The sequence below is a fragment of the Gavia stellata genome, chromosome 25, assembly GCF_030936135.1.
Source record: "Gavia stellata isolate bGavSte3 chromosome 25, bGavSte3.hap2, whole genome shotgun sequence".
Classification (NCBI taxonomy): domain Eukaryota; kingdom Metazoa; phylum Chordata; class Aves; order Gaviiformes; family Gaviidae; genus Gavia; species Gavia stellata.
In genome coordinates this window covers 4,052,642-4,070,662 of record NC_082618.1, presented here as the reverse complement: position 1 = coordinate 4,070,662, position 18,021 = coordinate 4,052,642, and the positions used below count along the sequence as shown (strand labels likewise).

At 43.8% G+C, this 18,021-nt stretch overlaps 1 protein-coding gene across 1 annotated transcript in view; it reads left to right on the top strand.

Moving 5' to 3' along the window:
- Window positions 1–683: 683 nt before the first annotated feature.
- The window catches only part of LOC104257761 (SPNS lysolipid transporter 2, sphingosine-1-phosphate), a 138,135-nt gene continuing 120,797 nt past the window's right edge, over window positions 684–18,021 (top strand). The window contains exon 1 of the mRNA XM_059829131.1: window positions 684–978. Coding sequence (XP_059685114.1) covers window positions 684–978 — 295 coding nt within the window. The remainder of the gene's footprint in view (window positions 979–18,021) is intronic.

Here is an 18,021-nt window from a genome sequence, read left to right as displayed (position 1 = left end):
CCTGAAGCAGCTTCTGTGCAATAGGAAAATCGTCTGAGGCCAAGCGGGAAGCTGCGAGGTTGGGAGCACATTGCAGCGTGCCCTCACCCCGCCGCCCAACACCGCCCCTTCCCTGACTGCAGTCTTTGTGTGACTCTAGACGGTTCTGGGGGTTGAAAGTAGGCAATGTTTTTTTTATGGATGTGTTGTTAAAGCCTGCGCGGCCCACGCGCAGTTTGCTGTGGGGTACAGGCCGGCGCCGCGCGAGGCCCTGGTTTTGTTCGGTATTTTTTTTGCCAGCTAACTCCACGCCTCTGCCAGTCGATGCGTTCTAAGCCGCTGCGCTGCGCTGCAGAATGGTAAGAGCTCGATGAAGGGCACTGATGACTTGGTCCCGCGGCGCCGGGGCAGGGCCCGCCCTGAGGGACAGCCCGAGGCGGGCTGAGGGGACCCCTTCCCCCGCGGGGCGCGCGGCGGCCCGTGGGGCGGGGCGCGCGCGGCTGCGCGCGGCCTTTGAGGCGGGACGGGGCGCGCGGGGGCGGAGCTTGCCCCGGGCCCCGCCCCGCCCGGGCAGCTGTCAGAGGCGGCGGCGGCGGCCGGTCCCGCAGGCAGGCGGCTGGGGCGGCCGCGGGATGCGGCGCTGAGCGCGCACCGGCGGTCACTCCGCGCGGGCTCCTGCGCGCCGCGGTTGCCTCCCGCAGCCCATGATGTGCCTGGAAAGCGACGGCTCCTCCGGCAGCAGCCCGGGCTGCGGCGGGCGGCTCCGAGCCGGCGACGAGGAGGAGGAGGAGGACGGCGAGCGGGGCTGCTGCGGCCGGGGCGCCGAGGGCGAGGTGCAGACCCTGTCGGGCAGGATGAACCCGCCGGCGGCCGGCAAGCACCCCGACCGCCCGGCCGCCCGCCACAAGGCGCCGAGCCTCGGCCGCGCCCGGGTGGCGGCCGCCGGCATCCTCAGCGTGGGCAACGTGCTCAACTACCTGGACCGGTACACGGTGGCAGGTGAGGGCACCCCTCGGCGTCGCCTCCCCTCAGGGGCGCCCGGGCCGGCTGCGGCGGGAGAGGCGTCCCCTGCGCCGCGGGGGCAGCCCCTGCGGGCACGGTGCAGCCGCCTCCATCCCCGCCGCCCGCCCGGTAGCGCCGTCCCGGGGGCAGCGGGGCTCGTCCTCCGAGCCGGGCCGGGGGCGCCGGTTCGCCGTGCCCGGGCTGGAGTCAGTCGGCGGTGGGGATGCGGTGCGGCCGGCTGCGGCTGCTGCCCGTTGTGCAGACCCTCCGGTATTGTTCTCTAGTTTGTCTGAATTTTATCGAAAATAAAAGGAGGTGTCCTTTGTTTGTCTCGGCCCGGTGGCGGAGCGGGGTTTTTCGGGAAGGACTGGTGCCGGGCGAACGCGGAGGGTACTTCACGTGGGCCGGTGGGAGAAGCGTTACTGATCTGAGGGACGGGGTCGGTGCCGTGGGCGACAGGTGCAGCTGCTGTCGGGGAAATACGGTCTGCTGTGAAACGGGGGAAATGGAGGAATGCCATGGCTTTTGCTTCTGTGGGCGAAAATAGCACTGAAGCAACCACCTTGGCTTTGTTTCTGCCGAGTCCCTCCAGCCTGAGCAGCCAGGCTGTCCTTCAGTCCTTCGCCAAGGAGGGTCCCTTCTCTGCAGGGCTCGGGGGCAGGTGAGAGCGGAGCTGCCCGGCAGTGGCTGCCGGCTGGCTGGCGGTGGAGCGGCACGCAGAAGGAGCAGCGAGGCAGCTGCATTGCACTTGGCGAAGCGTCTGGTTTCTTGAGGTAAACATTTTAAAATCGCGCACTCCGACGGGCGCGTTTTACCCGCTGTACTGCGCGAAAGGCGCCGTGTGCCTCCGTGATTATGGCTACTACTATGAAGCTCAGCTCTGAAACAAATGTGTGTTGGGATGTTTACTGTACAGTCCCTAGAGGGGACTCCTCATTTATTCCTGTCAGGCAATAACAGCAGGGAAGAAAATGATTACTGAACTTTTTCTAATTAGAAATGAAGTAGGCTTGTTGGTATTCAACTGTCTCATGTAATTAAAATATAATACATATTCTGTGTTTGGCAATACTGCTAATTTTATCTTCAGAACTTATAAAGGGGTTTGTGCATGTATAAATTTTGTGCTATGCATATACATATTTTAATCACTAGGACTCAATGTGGCATTAAACAAATCAGCATATTTGTTTATACTACATTAAAATAATATATGTTTGTAGGGCAGTAATAGGGTGCAAGGGATGTAAATCTAGTCACTGTTGTCAGAATAAGTTGGCCAGGTTGGCTTTGTTTTGTCTGGGGTGTGGAGATGGGGAGGATTAGAAGGAAAACTTAACTGATACTGCTGTGGCTTTTTTATTTTTAGACAGGGCTTGCTCCTTCAGGAAATGTAAAGGCCCATCTTGGGAAGTGTTGAGTACTCGGTTGGTAGTCAGTAGGTTATAGCAGGAAGCTTGACAGTAAGAGGTTGATCTGTTATTACTGAAGAAAACTGTAGTTTGCTCCCTCATCCTCAAATAGGAATCTCTCTAGTAAAGAGACTTACCACAAAGCACCATTTTCCTTTAATGCACGGGAAGTCTCTTTTGCAGGAAGCTATCCCCCCCCCCCCCATGCACACTCAGTCTATTTATTTTATTTTTTTTTAAAAAAAGCATTGTCTTGTTCACCTATTGGCTATTGTACTTTCAGCAAGACCTTTATCATCTGATTTTTCTGCCAGCAGGCATAGAAGGCATGGTATGCTCTGGGAAAGGAAAGCAGAAGCATCTTTGTTTGTGGGAGGGCTGGAAAGTGCCTGACCAGAGGGTAAAAATGCCTGCCCACTGTGATGTAGTATTGCCAGTCCTAATGCTGTGATTGCCAGTATTTCTGGGATAAGCTCTGGTTTTGCAGTGCCCAGTAACTACCCTGTGGAACTTCTCTGTTAGCTTTCAGCTTGATATAAAAGGTTTAAGATCTCGGACATCAGATTTTCCTTTGGGGACAGAAACGAATTTTGCATGATCTTTTTGTCTTCTGTCAGTTGGTATTTATTTTTGAATTTGGTGTTTTATAAAGTGCCAATACAAAACAAGGAATAATTTAAATCCAGTCTAATAGAAGAGTTGTGGTAATAAAAATTATATGTTTTTTGAGCTCAAAACTGACATTATTATAAAGTCTTCTCGAAAAGAAATCTTTGCTTTTATATTTTGAGTCTTAGTGTGTACCACATGCTTATGTGATGTGCACTTACATATGAATCAAGCTAGCACTTTGAATATTCAGCTTATGTCTCAAGACAGGTAATAATTAGTGAATACAACTCTTCAGACCTTCAAAGTACATTTCAAATATGAATTGTTGCAGCAATGTAATAAGGGAGTTCAACGCTAGCCACGTTATGGCAGGGGAAGTAGCCACAGAAGTTACAATTTACCTAAGGCCAGTGAACTGTTGTGAGAACTGGAATGAATTTCTGGTTCCAGCTCTATTCAAGACAAGTGTTAGGAGAGCAGCAGTCCCAATGGAAACTGGCTGCTGAGGATTTGTGTCTCTAGGGTGATCCCTCCTGTGGGTTCTCTGATGTCAAATAAGAGTTGACCTTTGTCATTAACCTTTCTCTTCTTGTCTTCTAAGAGTCTCTCCTCTACCCAACCATTTTTTTTAAAATGGGAGTGTTGGGCACTTTGGGACTTCTTCCTGCTGGCAAATTTAGTCAAAAGCAGGTCAGTGGACTCAAAAGCGATTAGTAGGCAGCTGGCAAACGGACATAAGCAAACAGAGAATCTAGTTGTATGGGCACGATACTACAAGTACATCTTCTATCTTACTTGAAAACTTGGTTGCAACTAATTTGGTCTTCCTGGTCACAAATCCAAGTATTAAAAAAAAAAAAATGTATATTTAGTATGTATATAGTAAGTATATACAGGTAATACATTTAGTTTATTTTTAGTCAATAGGAAAAAAAAAAATCATATATGGAGTTCTTTATTGCAGATGTAGTTCCCTATGTGTCTTCCACTATTTTCTAGCGTAACCACACAGAAGCTAAATAATATGCATCTAGTCAATGCAAGGAGATCTTATGTAATAGAAAGTACTAGGCTGACCTCTCGTACAGCAGCACATCTTGCTCCTAAAAGCAAATGCTTTTGCATTGCTAAAAAGTAAACAGCAAATGTGGTATTTCTTGGTGTTTACACTCTGGATACAAAGAGGTTGTGTATAATGAGTTGTTCTTGGGTAATCTTTTTTCAGGTGCAACAAACAAGGAAGTAGCTGCCTGTTTCCCTAGTTTTGGTTTAATGACTTCCCAGTATGGACTAAATGAGTTTAGGATGGGATGTGCCTTTTGGTACTGGGACGTTCCATGATGGAACTTGAGTGCAGTTTCTGAGATACAGGACATATACAGCTTCACACCTGACACTAAGTTGCAGCTCTTTTGGGAATACATGATAAAACTGGGCCTCCACTGAGGACTGTTTAAGAACAAGTTTCTTCCAATACTTAAAAATAAAAAGCCTGTGCAGTAGTAGTGGATCTTTCAATAATGTCCTTATGTTTACGCAGAGTTGGAAGTTTCCAGTGTGGTTGGGGAATGTTGAAATATAATGAAAATTGGGAGAAGCTGTCCCAGACAAAAAGTGGGAGTGGCTCGACTGTGGCTCTTCTAAAGAAAAGACTGAAAACTCTGTGCTGAACATTACTTACTTGAAGGGAAATGATCCTCTGCAATTTTCTTAATAGGTCTTTGATAATACTGAAAACAGTTGCCTGTGGAAAAAGCATTCTTTCAAGAGCTGTGATATTTTGCTGCTATTAGGAAAGCAAGGAGTACGGAAAAGGGAAAACTAGCAGTAATGAAACCATTGTAGGTTACCTGTGAAACTACAGCATTTCAGCCATCTGGTGATGCTGGGACATACCTTCTTCCTTAATGAAGTTTTGGGAAAAGTCATCTTACCTTCAGAAGCTTGGAATGTGGTTTCACAATTATGCCATGGATGACCTTTTACTATGCCTGCTGTTGATGATGAAAATAGTCTTGCTTCATTAGGGTGTCACCTCCACCTTTTAATTCAGATGCTACTTCCTGGCATTTCTGTAGTGCCTTTAATTTAAAGGTAATGATTTAATTAAGCTGGAGAACTCCCCAGCGAAGTAAATGAGTCTTACTATCCCACTACAGAAGGGGAAACAGAGTTGTAGAGTGTCGGCGATCTGCCTGTGGTAATGTAGTTAGTGGCAGAGTCTTGGCTGGTATTAGTTCATCCTTGAGGTTCTCTGTCCTGTGACACAGGATGCTATAGGCTTTGGTCTGCTGTTTTTGTCCTGTAAATGTCTGTAACTTGCTAATAACCATATTCGTGTTAATTAGCCTCTCATTACAACACATAGTTGCAAATCAAGTACCATTCTTTGAAGATACATGCATGCAAATGATTATTGAAAGTTGAATGTCAAGTTTAAAACTACGTAGTACAAGCTCTAACTGAAGGGTTAGGAAAGGTTCAATACTAACTCTCAAGTGCCAGGACATTCAAGAGGTTATAAGCCAAAACTGCTTCTTTTTACTTGTGAGCTCATGTTTGTGATAGTAATATATTACCTTATAGCATGTTTCATACGGAATGATCTTCATGCGGTCTGAGATCTCATATAATCTCATATGTAATGGGATAAAGAGAGCCACTTATCCCCATTGTAACAAGACTATCTCTGTGCTTATAGTTTCAGGGAGGAAACCATTAAATGGCAGTGCAAGCTCTTCATTTTTTGTCTCGTTGAGCTAATCTCAACCTAGGACTTGGCTGTGGAAGCAGTGTGAAGTTGGAAACTATTAGAAAAGAATATTGACAGAACCTACTTGAGCCAGCAGTGCCACTAGCTCACACACGCGAGAGTTTGCAAAAGAACGACAATGTTTTGCTTGGACAATAGGTACCCGTTACTGGCTCAAAATTCAACAAGTACTGCACTGTGAGCAGAAAGTAGAAGGACTGAACCTCATGCACTTCAAAAGCAGGCGACAGAAAACACTCTGCAGCACAATGACAAGGACTGTGTAGTAGCATCTAGTTCTCTAACGTCGTGTTTTCCCTGTGATGGGCTTTATTGCATAGTCAGCTGCTTCCTGTTTGCTGGTTCTTATGCGAGTTGGCAGGATTTGTTCCAGAGTATTTTACATTTCAAGTGAAGTCTTATTATGTTTAATCATGGTATTTTTCTTCCTTGTGATGTAGGTTTGCCAGATAGTTACTATCTTTGTTATTATGTGCAGATTTTCCTGTTTGACTCTGAGATCCTCTTTCATGCATGTTGATTAATTTTATCCCCAAAGCATCCAAGTCATCGCAGTCAGTGAATGTGGCCTTTATTACATGGAGTTAAGATCCTCATAAATATTGAGTGTGTTCTTAAGAATAATGTGATGATCTTACTAGTCCCTTGATCTCGGAGACTGTCAATATCAGAAGTTGTGTGGAAAAGCTTCCCTGGTCAAAAGTGTGGGAATTCTGTAGTCGTTCCTTCAGGACTTTTCAAATACCGTGCCAAGCTGTAATAGGGTTAAATTCCATCAGTCAACTTGTTTCTAGTTGCTCCTATTTATTATACATTTATTCTTTATTGTTTCTGGTAGACTGTACATCAGAAGCAAATAAGCTGCCGATTAGGTGGCATGGTGGGCTACTAAGTTCAGTAGATGTTGTTAAAAGCTGGTGACTTTTCCCCTAATATGAAATCCCATAGCTCTTGCTTGGGCTTTCAAGTGCTGAGGAGCTTGTGATTGAAAGGTGTTATAATGTGTCGCCTGAATCAAATAAGGTTTGTAAAGGTCTCATGTTCCTTATAACTGTTAATAAAGGCTCATGGTACCTGTTCAGGAGATTCAATGGGAAACCATATTTTTATTTTACAGATAGAAATTAGGAAATTCGGAGATCAGAACCTTTGCCGAGTTGCTTGTTTGCATCATCATTGCTTTATGTGGTCATCCCTGACATCATTGTGCAGCTTCTACTGAATCCAATGGTGCATCCAAGGTACTTACAATCCATGTATATCAAGAGATACCAGAGAGGTGTAGGCCATGGATGGGAGAGTCTGAAGGAGACAAGAGACAGTATTGGTTAGTGTAGGGAGCCCCAGGAGATTAGCAGCTGTGACTTATTTGGTAGGCAGCCTAGGCAAAGAGTGAGGAGGGATTTGAGGGAAGACAACTGTAGCTTTCAGCAAGTGTTTACAGACAGCGTCTACCAAACACGATGAGCTTCACAGGAGAAAGTGTGAAGGTGTCTGTTGGAAATGGATGATGGAGGATGATGCCGTTCTGCTGGTTGAGAGAGTTTTCTGGAAATTGGCACTATGGATGTAGGGTGATGAGTATTCTAGAAAAAAATAACGTATGTTCAAAATGAGTTCCGCAAAGGACCTGTGAAGTGCCTAAGGGGCCATGGAAGTTAATGGGAGTTGAGCAAAATGGGCTTGGGCTCAGAGCCCAGAGAGGTGTAAGTGAGGTGAACAACTCCTGGTCGTTTCCAAGAAGTTTGGGTACGGAACTTGGCATGGACCTCTCTTGAAAGTTGCATTTTTGGTGAACTGGTCTGAAATTCTTGGTCTGAAAGTCATGAAGCAAATCTGAGACAGTTACAGGCAAAATAAAAAAAAAAAAAGAGCCAACCAAACCCAAACAACAAACCCCCAAACCCTTAGTTCTGAGCTCTTAACTACTAGAACCTCCCTTTGAGTTTGGTACTATTAAAATAGTTCACCACGCTATTCATAGACTGGACGAGTACTTAGAAATTGGCACGCACAGTAGGCATCTCATACACATTTTTTCTTTTTTTGACGCATCTGTTTTCATTGTTATTTTGTGGGTGTTTCTGTCTTATGTAACCCAGCTATTTCTGTAGGGTTGCAGGGAAAGGAAGTGAAAGGGAGGGAACACTAATTTCCGTGCTTCTGGTTTTACAATCAGGAAAGTGAGAATGTAAGGGACCCTGGATGACTGAAGGGATGTTGGATCCTGCACTTTTGAGGTCGTTGCTTTGGATCTGTTGCCAGTCAGGAGTGGCTGAAGGTTTCTTTTGGAGGCTCTTGAATGAGCTGTTCAGGACCCTCTGGTGATCTTGTTCCACTCTTCATGATGCTGTGTGTTTCATGAAAGCCTCCGCACAAGGCATGGCTGGGAACCACCGTGTTATCTCTCAAAATCTAAAATGACAGAGTAAGGCATTGAGTTCTTCTGTCAGGCTGATCCTTCTAGACAGCAATGAAGCATGTTGTGAGAGCAATGTAGCTGCTCCCACCCATTCTATACTTCTGGTTTTGAGGGAATAAATATCAATCATCCTTCTCCAGAACTGTTGATCTTCTTCCACAACTGAAATCATAGAGCAATTTTAGCTGAAGAGAAGGGAGAGAAATAGAGAAGAAAAACTCAGCTTTATGCCTTGCCAGACATAAATTCAGGCTTCAGCAGTATGAACATACCAGGGCTGTGTGTTGGGGAACAATATTGTCTCCTACAGTGGAGTAGGTGCTGCTGGTGGCCAGCAACTGCAGTGGCTGAACAGAACAGCAGAGAGAAAAGATCAGGGTTTATACGGAGAATAGCTGCAATAGCAGCTTGGAGCTTGGCTGGCAGAATGAGAGAACCACATGCTGGAATGAAAATCCTTTCAGCCTTGGCATGTGATGGTGTTTTTTTATTTTAAGGCTGCATTGAACCAAAACTGCAGTAATCCATTTTACTCCTTGTTCAGGCTTCTGCCAATAATTATGTAAATAACAGAACACAGTTAATTATTTGTTTCGTAGCTTCCCATTTTCTTTATTTGTACTAGAAACATGTCATTATTGTCTTAGAACATGAGCCCTGAGATCTTGGCAACATGGAAAACAACAAGAGTGGGTGAACTGACAGAGTCAACAGGACTTCTGTTGGTGTGAAGCCTGCAGTGCCTGAATTAAACCTACCCAAAGGTTAACTTTGATTCATATGGCTGTCCTGTGATTTGATGATCTGCTCTCTCTGCATACGCTCATTTCAGAGAAGTGATCCTTTGGGAGAGCGTGCCAACAAAGCAGTACAGATCTGAAAGGGGGGTCTTGCCCTGTTGTTGATTTGCAATTTTCACTTCTTTCTGCCTGTCACTGCTGGATTTCATGATTTGTGCCTGTGTTGTAGTCATGACCTTGGATGTTTTGCATTTAGGCTGGTGTTTATAGTCGCGTTAGTACAGTGTTGCTCAGGTGTGCAGTCTGGGAAGTTTGCAAACCACTGTGTGCTCTTGCTGTGAACCTCTTCAGTGAGACTTTTTGCTTGAAAATGTGAGTCAGGCAGGTTTCCCCCCCCCCCCCAAGATGCTGGATTCTCATTTTTACATTGTCCTTAGTGTTGGGTGGCTTTCTCCAACAGGGTCGTGCTTGTAAACTTTATCCCAGCTAGACTCATTGTGGCTTGGCTGTCCTGAGCAGCATGAGTTAAATAATTTGGCCAGCTATCCAGGCTTTAGTAATTGAGCAGGTTGGTGTATGAAATGTTGGTTATGGGACACTGAATCAGGGCTGCTTAAGCACTGTGGGGCAGGGGCTAATTTTGTGCAGTTCCAGTCAGTGCTAAATAATAATTAATACAGAATTACAACACTATTAATAAATGCTGACTGTGTAAGTTAGGAAACAAACTATGCAATAAGGAAAAATGATTTCTAATGCACCAGCGTGCCTCATAAAGAGTGGTCATTGAATGTGTTTGTGTTAAGCTATTAGAACTCAAATACTGCTGCAGCTGTACTAATGTTAAAACATTTATAATAGTCTTGTTATTTCCGTCTAGCAGCCAGAAATGCTGACTAACTTTCAGGATAACAATCTTTTATATATTCAGGAAACAAAATACCCAAGGGCCACTGGTGACTGACAGCTACAATGCTCTGATTAAAACTGACAGCTCCTGATCAGCTCCGTCTTGGATCTGTTAGTCCCTTCTCTGATGGGGAAGAGAAGGGGGAGGACAAAAAGCCATGCAATGTGATAGTATTAGGAGAAGAGACTTCTTTTTTTTTTCCTTGGCAATTTTTGAGGAATTTGTAACTTGGAAGTGCCAAACAAGGTACCTGAGTAATGGTGCTTGGAAGGGCAAACATTGATCGCCCCATGATTACTTTCCTATAACAAGATATGAAAAATACTAGGGTGTTGGTTTCTAGTAATTCATTTTTGACTATAACAACAGTGCGCTGAGATTCCTGCGCTTCTGATGATCAACTAAGCTATGGTGTTTGGGGCACTAAAAAGCGTGTGTGTGTTTTATTCCCAACTGGTATTAAGGCAAGGGAGATAATTTTTGTTTTTCTCTCTAAATGAGAGGAATCCTGGTGTTTTTGTTCGTCTGTGCTTGCATACAGACTGCATAAACAATTACACAATCCCTAACAAAAAACCTTGAGTAACTGATCAGAACGTTGAGGTTGTTGGGTGCTAATTCTGGCCAGAGGTTGGGTACTCACCCACTAGTACTCCGTGCAGTGAGTGTATCTTCTCCCCTTTCCTCCCTGCCTTTCTCCCCAATGGCATTTCTTAGCTGTTGAGGGAATAACCAGCTTTATTTAATTTACCTCTGTGTTCATTTAATCTACTTTTTATATGTATGCAGGTGCTGGATGCTCATGAGCAGTTTGCAACGCTTCCCTAGCACGTACTGCTGTGTGCTTGCCGGCTCTGTGGCGTACTTGGAACTGTACAGAAGTGCCGAAAAAGCAATAAAATTAATGAGTTTGCTTTTCTTGCCTATTTCATTATAGCAGAGTCTTGGTAGAACTGCTAAAATTTAGGGTCACTTGCTATTTCCTTCATAAAACATGTATTTTTAGGTGGTCATAATTGGCACCTCTCACATGTTGGCAAATTACAGCTTGGCATAAATGGATATTGCTCGCAGCTATTTTGTACGCTTAGATGTGTGACCAGTTTTGGAAGCTAGTGCACTGTTTTATATGTGCTTTAACACCCGTGAAATTGGGTAGACCTTTAACTGCAGTAAGTTTTGGGTCACACTCGTAAGTTGCTGGGGTTGGGGGCACTGGAGAAGTGGGACGTCTTTCTGAACCTGTATGTCTCAAAAGTTACAGATGCAGTGCAGGGAGAACAGCTTTTGCTTCTTGGAGCTTACTTCTAGTGAAAACACATTTGTTGAGTCGCTGCATAGTGCCCTTCCAGAGGCTCTTCGTCTCTCATGCCATGCTTCAGTAAACCTCTTGGAAGCTAAAACACTTTTCCAAGTAGGGTTAAAATGACCTTTGTCCTTAAAGGTGTGCTAAGATGCATGTGATATTAAGGCACATTTTTGGCAGCTATTCAAGGTGCAGTGGGTGTACATTAAGTTATTACAAAGCTACCAAAATTACCAGATTTTTGGACTGTGGGTGGAGAGGGATTGCAGCAGTAGCTGAAGAAAAGAGAGGTAAATGACTTTTTCTCTGCATTTCATTGTTCTTGTTATACTTCTTTTTCTCATTTGGAAGTGACTCAAAATTAGTAATGCTTCTGTAGTTGTATTATGTTCAAAAATATATAATGGTATAAATGTCAAACTCTGTACATCATTGCAAGCTTACATTTGCCTCACAAGTGTTCATTTAAATCACTTGCATTGCTGAAAGCCACTTCACTTAACAAGAATAAATTAGCAGTAGAGGTAAATGTTTGAATAAAAACACAAGTTATGTGAGTGGCTGGATAGATGTTTCTATCTGTAAGCAGGTGCAATACAATCTGAATCAGGATTTAACCTTCTTGATTTAAATATTTAGTCAAGCTCTATTACACCGTCCCTTCACCTTTTCTATGTGAATAGGGAATATGTTCATCACCATTTAGGAATTACTGGACTTTGTAACCTGACGGTGTTTGGTTTTATTCACTCGAAGACTTGTGCAACTGAAGTACAAACTGCTTCCCTCTTGAGTGGGAGAGATTTCCTATGCAATTGCTATCTGTAGCAAGAAGTTTGAGTATAGAGAGCAAGCCCAGCAGTGGGAGAGTTTGGTTTGTCTGGATAGTCGTAGACATTCAGCCTCTGGTCTCTGTGCAGAGACTGCCAGAAAACAACAGGTAGCATTGGTCATGGTGTGGACATCGCCAGTTAGTAGATTTAAATCACTGGTCTCGTAATTAAGCTGATTGCAAGTTTCATTAAGCACGCCTCTGGCTGAAAAAAACAGTATTTTTCAGTGTTTCAGTTTTCTTGGTAGATTAAAACAAAGACATAAAACTTTTTTTGCTTGGATGAGTTTGACTTTAGTGAAGGAAGCTGGCAAGAAGAAAATTTATTAGCAGCACAGTTTTTCCACTGTTTTCAGGTGTTTCTTTTGTTCTGCAGGAGTAAGGTTTGCTTTTTCTTTTTTTTAATCAGTGCCGTTGACATGATGTAGAAGATCACTGTTTGCAGCTTCCATTTGAACATGTGGACTCCTGTTGCCTCTGCTAGTATTGAGTCGTAAAGACGGGAGACCCAAAATATAGATCTTACAGTCATGCAGAAAGTTTCTATTTTAAAAAATAGGCTTATAAGTATGGTGTTTCTAAAATATATCTGCTCCTTTGTAATTATACACTTTAGATATTAATACATATAATTTTGAAAATATAATTTAGACTCTGGTAGGTAGTGTCATGACAATTTTAAGGTAGGTTTAAAAAAAAATTGTACCTAAATATCTCAGCAAGAGCAATTTTCTTTTTTAGTGATATTCTTGGTCTTAGTCTGGAGGACCTGATCCTAGACTCTGGTGTTTTTTTTGTTTTGGGTTTTTTTTCCTTTTTAACCCAGAAAGCAATAGAGACTGAATTGTTCTGTCTTTTAAAGAAACACTCCCAGGGTGCTTCTGTAAGATTTCAGGGCTAGAGGGAAGCAAGAGCACACTTTGGGTACTTTTAGGTTAGAAGTTACGGTGAGAAAAGAGTCTCTAGGCAGCTCTTAAAAAGTCAGGTAGTAAAAGACTTGGTAGTGAGTTGAAACAGCGTAGCGCCTGCGAGCCTTACGGACGAGTGTCAGTCTGTGTGTGTGGTGGTGCCTTCACACACAGATGCCAGCCTCTCCTGCTCTGTGATGTATTTCTTTTAACAGGTTAGTTTCCCTTTAAATCTGGGATAGCGTCTTTCCAGTCAAAATTGCAATGCGGCATGTGGTTTGCTGAGGGGAAAGCAAGCAATTTTTTGTCTACCAAAGGATCATGCCATGTCAGCTGTCTGATCCCCCTGTAATTTTGCTGTGGACCACTGTTCAGTGCCCCTGCTGCCGAGACTGCAGCTGCATGCGCCCTTTTAAGTTGGGCATGCGTGCTTAGAGGGTCCTCACTCTTTCTGTTTCTTTCCTTCTCTCCCTCCCCCAGGCTCTCAGTTGTGTGTAATCAAATTAAACAGTGGCACCAGCCCCAGTGGAGAAGAGCTCCTCTGTTAGAAAGCTGTCCCTCTAGAATTTGCACGCAGATTTCATCATTTGCACCTGCCATTGCTGGCTGCTGCTATGACCTTGTGTGCCAGCAGCCTCTGCTGATAAGTGTTCCCTGTTCCTTCGATCGCAATTAATAGTTTTAAGGATGCTTAATTCCTTGCCAGTCTTCTAAAGCTTGTCTTTGTCCATAAACACTCTGCATTATATTTTTACAGGGTCCAGTTGAAGAGTGCTTTCAGCGTATGTAATGAAAGCTAGAAAGGGGAGTGTTATGAGGTTTCTGTTAAATACATAAAGGCGGCAACCTGAATCACCAGCAATTGGTGTCAAGTGATGACCGTGCAAGGATGCTGCGTCATTCGAGACAGTAGCAGTCACTTGTGGAACACTGCAGACTTCTATTTGAAACCCATTGTAGGTTGGTTAAAGCCTCTCTTGCTGTTTCTATTCAGATTTTCTGGGCGTTGTGCCTTCGCTGGAGTGCAGGGCTGCTGCCTTTTCCCCATGCAGGACCCTGTGTGCCAGCCACACCTGCCTTAGCAGCTACCCTTTGTTGAGTAGGAGCGATGTGCAGCAGCACGCGAGTGTGAAGTGGCCATCGGGCTGTGAGATTTGCCACGTCTGCCTTCTCAGCACAAGTCCTTCCACCATGCTTTTCACTCTCTGATGAACCCCTTGGGGTCAAACCAACGCTTTTTTCAATGCGGGAATTTGAAACCACAGCCTCCATCACTACCTACAGGATATTTTCCTTATGTCATGAAGCCATCTCATTTAAATAGTTTACACTTCAAAGTATTCACTTGTTTCAATCCAGAATTCTGTGGTTCCACGCAGGCTTTGTATCCACTCTTTGATTGAAAATCATTGAGACAGCGTAGTGCGGTGGAGCTTTCCAAGAGCCCTGCGTAGACTGAGCAGCAAACTGTGGCCTTTGGTTTCCTTTGGGGTTCGTTGCTGCAGCCCCCTCACTGTGGTTAGTTTTCATGTGATGTTTTTATTTGGGCAGTGAACATTGCAGATCTCGCTGGTGGCTGTTAGAGAGGTAACTGTACCCATGGAAGGGTGGATCTCTGTCAGAATTGGAGAATGTTGGTGGAACTGAACAGGGTGCAGCCTGCCTTGCTGCTTCTGCTATTGCACTGTTAAAAACATTAATCTTTTTAGCTGCTAAATATCTCCCATTGGTGATTGCTAAATGTAGTTAGTTATGTACAAGCAAGCTCGAACAATGGAAAATATATGAAATATGAATCCTTTCTTTGTGCTCGGGTGGGAACATTCATCTTGCTTTGGTGAGGAATGTTCACCTCACATTTCCGAACATTGTATTCAGCAGATGAGCCGTTTCCTCCTCCTCCTTCAGGTTTTGGTTTCTCCTTTGAAGAAGGGGACTGAGAGGCTGTGCTTAGATAGACTGTTAGAGTAATTATCAAAATGAACAGACGTGGTTTTAAAGATGTGTGTTGTGTGATTTTTATTGTTATTGAGTGGAGGGGGGTGGAAATTGGCTTGGTTCTTGTTTTGTTTTTCCATAGTTCAGTCTATTGACATGTAGATCAGCAAGAGTCCCATTGGGAAAGAGCTGCCTTTTGACTCTAGCAGTGTCCCCAACTGGACAGAAGACTGAAGAATGCAAGAGAATCTAAAAAAAAAAAAAAAATCCTACAGCTGACAGCGTCCTGTCAAGCAGCATTTTTGCAAAGATTGTGGAAATTTTCATGTTGCTACTGAGTTTTATCTTTGCTGGGTGACCCTGTCACTCTGTTAAATGGCTGAGAGAAACCTCCTTGTACAGGCATGGGCATGATTTCACACATCCTAAGGTAACGAGAGTAAATTATGGGGAAACTTCATTCCTAAACAGTTGATCTCAGCCCAATTTCATGGAAACTTTAATAGCAAAACAAATACAAAACCTTAAAAAGAAAAAAGCCCTTAAAAATAGCGATGAGGTTAAAAGGAGACTGTGTCTAATTTTGTTAGCATTGTGGTCCTAATTTGTTGCTTCTGGTGACTTGAATTCCTCAAAAATTGCTGGTTTGTCTGCAGCTCTGTAATTCCCACATGCTGTAATTTTGCCCTTAGAAATGTTGGCCACTGGCAGCTCTCTCTTTCTGAGCTGGAATTTTGAATGTTTTAAACTCCTCAGCATGGTCTTTTTCTGTTTAATCTAGGTGGAGACTCTTGCCTCTCAGGGAGGACTGAGAAGCTGTCTGTTGTGTTGTAATAGAAAGCCCTGAGAAGGCAGTGACGATGAGCAGGGTGCTGGGGGGCAGAAGGTGCCCGCTGTGTGTGTCAAGAAGGCGCTTGGATTGCGTGTTGGCTGTAGAGAGAAGTTTGTGTTCTTTGGTGGCCGTGTAACCGTCCAGCAGAAGGATATGCTGGGGAATCAGGCTGTCGTCTTCTAGGACGCTTCAAAATGTGAGATCAAGAGCTACTGCAGGAAAAACTCTGAGGCATTTGCTATGCAAAATCCAAGAATCTCCTAAATAATGTGCTCTGCTCTTCGATTCAAGTCAGCTAGTGGGTCAGATATTGCTATGAGCCTTTGGCTGATTTGAAATCACTAGCTACATGCTTTGAGTTTGAGCTAGCACCCAGTCTCTCATTTTAGGCCATATGTTTAATTGTTATGTCATAAACTGAAAGAATATATCATTGATTATAAAGTCTGAAAACTTGAAATGCTGAGATGAAAGGAGAGATGGATCCGAGTTGCACTTTCATCTGGTCTTCATCATTTCAGTCAGGTTTCATCATGGTGTTTTTTTGTTGTTAGTTGGTTTGTTTGTTTTTGGTTTTTTTTTTTTTTAGGAGCCCTGAGAAATTAAACCTTATTCTTTGTTGTTTGCTTTTTACATCAATTTTATCCTCTGGGCATCCCCTGCTGTTATTATAACTGTTACTGCGCTCCTAGCCTTAGTATGGACTTCTCAAGTAGGAGAACATGACAAGTAAATGCAATTAACCGAGCTACTCAGGTCTTCAAGAGCTTGTGATGTAACCTAACCTGTGGATGGAGGTCGGTCTTGAAGTACAAGATACTTTAAGCTCCAGATTTTTTTTACTTTTCTGCTCAGCTCTAAAATGAAGTGGCGCTTTGATACTAACTGCAGTAGTCATGGACGCTTCTTAGACAAATCTGAAATGCCTGGGGAAGGCTTTTTGGTTATACGCTAATTACGTATTATTTCCATTTACAGTTAGGAATTGCAATTAAGGACTCTGTTGTGCTGTGTTCTCTGCAGACGAGTAACAGCGACTGTCAGGAGAACGGAGCTCTCTGCTTAGCATATGGATCACCCCTGCCATACCTGTATGCCCTAATTCCTTTGTTGGCCTTTCCTTATGTATGATAGGGGTCTCTCTGCTGTTGGCAGCCTTCAGACAATAAGGCTGACCATTGTTATCTCTGCTTCTGAAGAAATTAATGGGGTTCTATGTTGTTTAATATGAAGCAGAAGACTGGGCCAGAGCAGTTTGCAGGATGCATATGTGGTGGTGCAGCAGCAGTAACAGTGCTGCAGTGCAATTCTGTGCAGTCCCTGGTACGGCGAGAAGGCAAAACCACATTCTGTAATTTTATGAAAGAAGAGTGTGTAATTTAAGCAAAATGCTTTACTTGATAGACTGCAACCATTTATTTTTCAAATGTGCTGTGAAATGTTAGTAGTGGGTTTGTATAAAAATGTTTGATTGTGAAGGAGGAATGTTTATTTTGGATTGAAAAGTTTCAGAAAGGAAATTATATTCATATCTTGATCAAAGTTGAGTAATGTGAAGTTTATAAGGAAAATAGCTGGGCTGAAGTATCTTCATGTTAGTGTGAATACAGGGCAGTTGCTGAGTGTTTATACTGTACAACTGGCATTGAGATTTTACTACTTTATTTTCCTGTGTTAGAAATGATAAATGGAAGAAGGAACAGAGAGCTCAAGCTAGGTTTTGGACACTGCCATGACGTATTGCTGCTTATATTACCACAGAGTCCTAAGGTCCACAAGAGTGGATCCTATTGCAGAAGTCACTGTGCTCTTTAACCCTGCTGCATCCCTGTGAGTGGTGCTGGAAGCAGGACAGCAAAGAGAAGCAGTATAGGGAGCAGGCTCAGTCATGTCAGGGGACTTTAGCAGGAACACATGAGAAACGCAGACGGCCCCTGTTCCAGAGTGTTCTGTTCCTGCAGACCTGCTGTGTGCTCTTAGACAACTGGGCACAGCCTCTCTAGCTCTGCTTTCCCACCTAGCACAGCAAGACTGTCTAGCATGTAAGAACTCCTCACAAATAATCAATACTCACAGTGGTCCTGCAAGTTAATTATTATTAATATCCTAATGTTGGTGAAGATGCTTCTGTCTGCCTTGTGTTTGGAAACCAAGAACAGCAACTAGAAGAGGTTGATCCTGAAATGGCTTCTCAGAGAAACAAAGGTATTTTTTAATCTACCTGCTCCAGTTGTTTTCAAGCTGCTAGAAAAATACTGATGCTCCCCTAGCTGCCTCTTGTTTGGCAAGACTTTCCAGTGTGGCAAAGCACTATGCTCCTGCAAATGAATAGGCAGTTAATTTGTGAATGAGTTG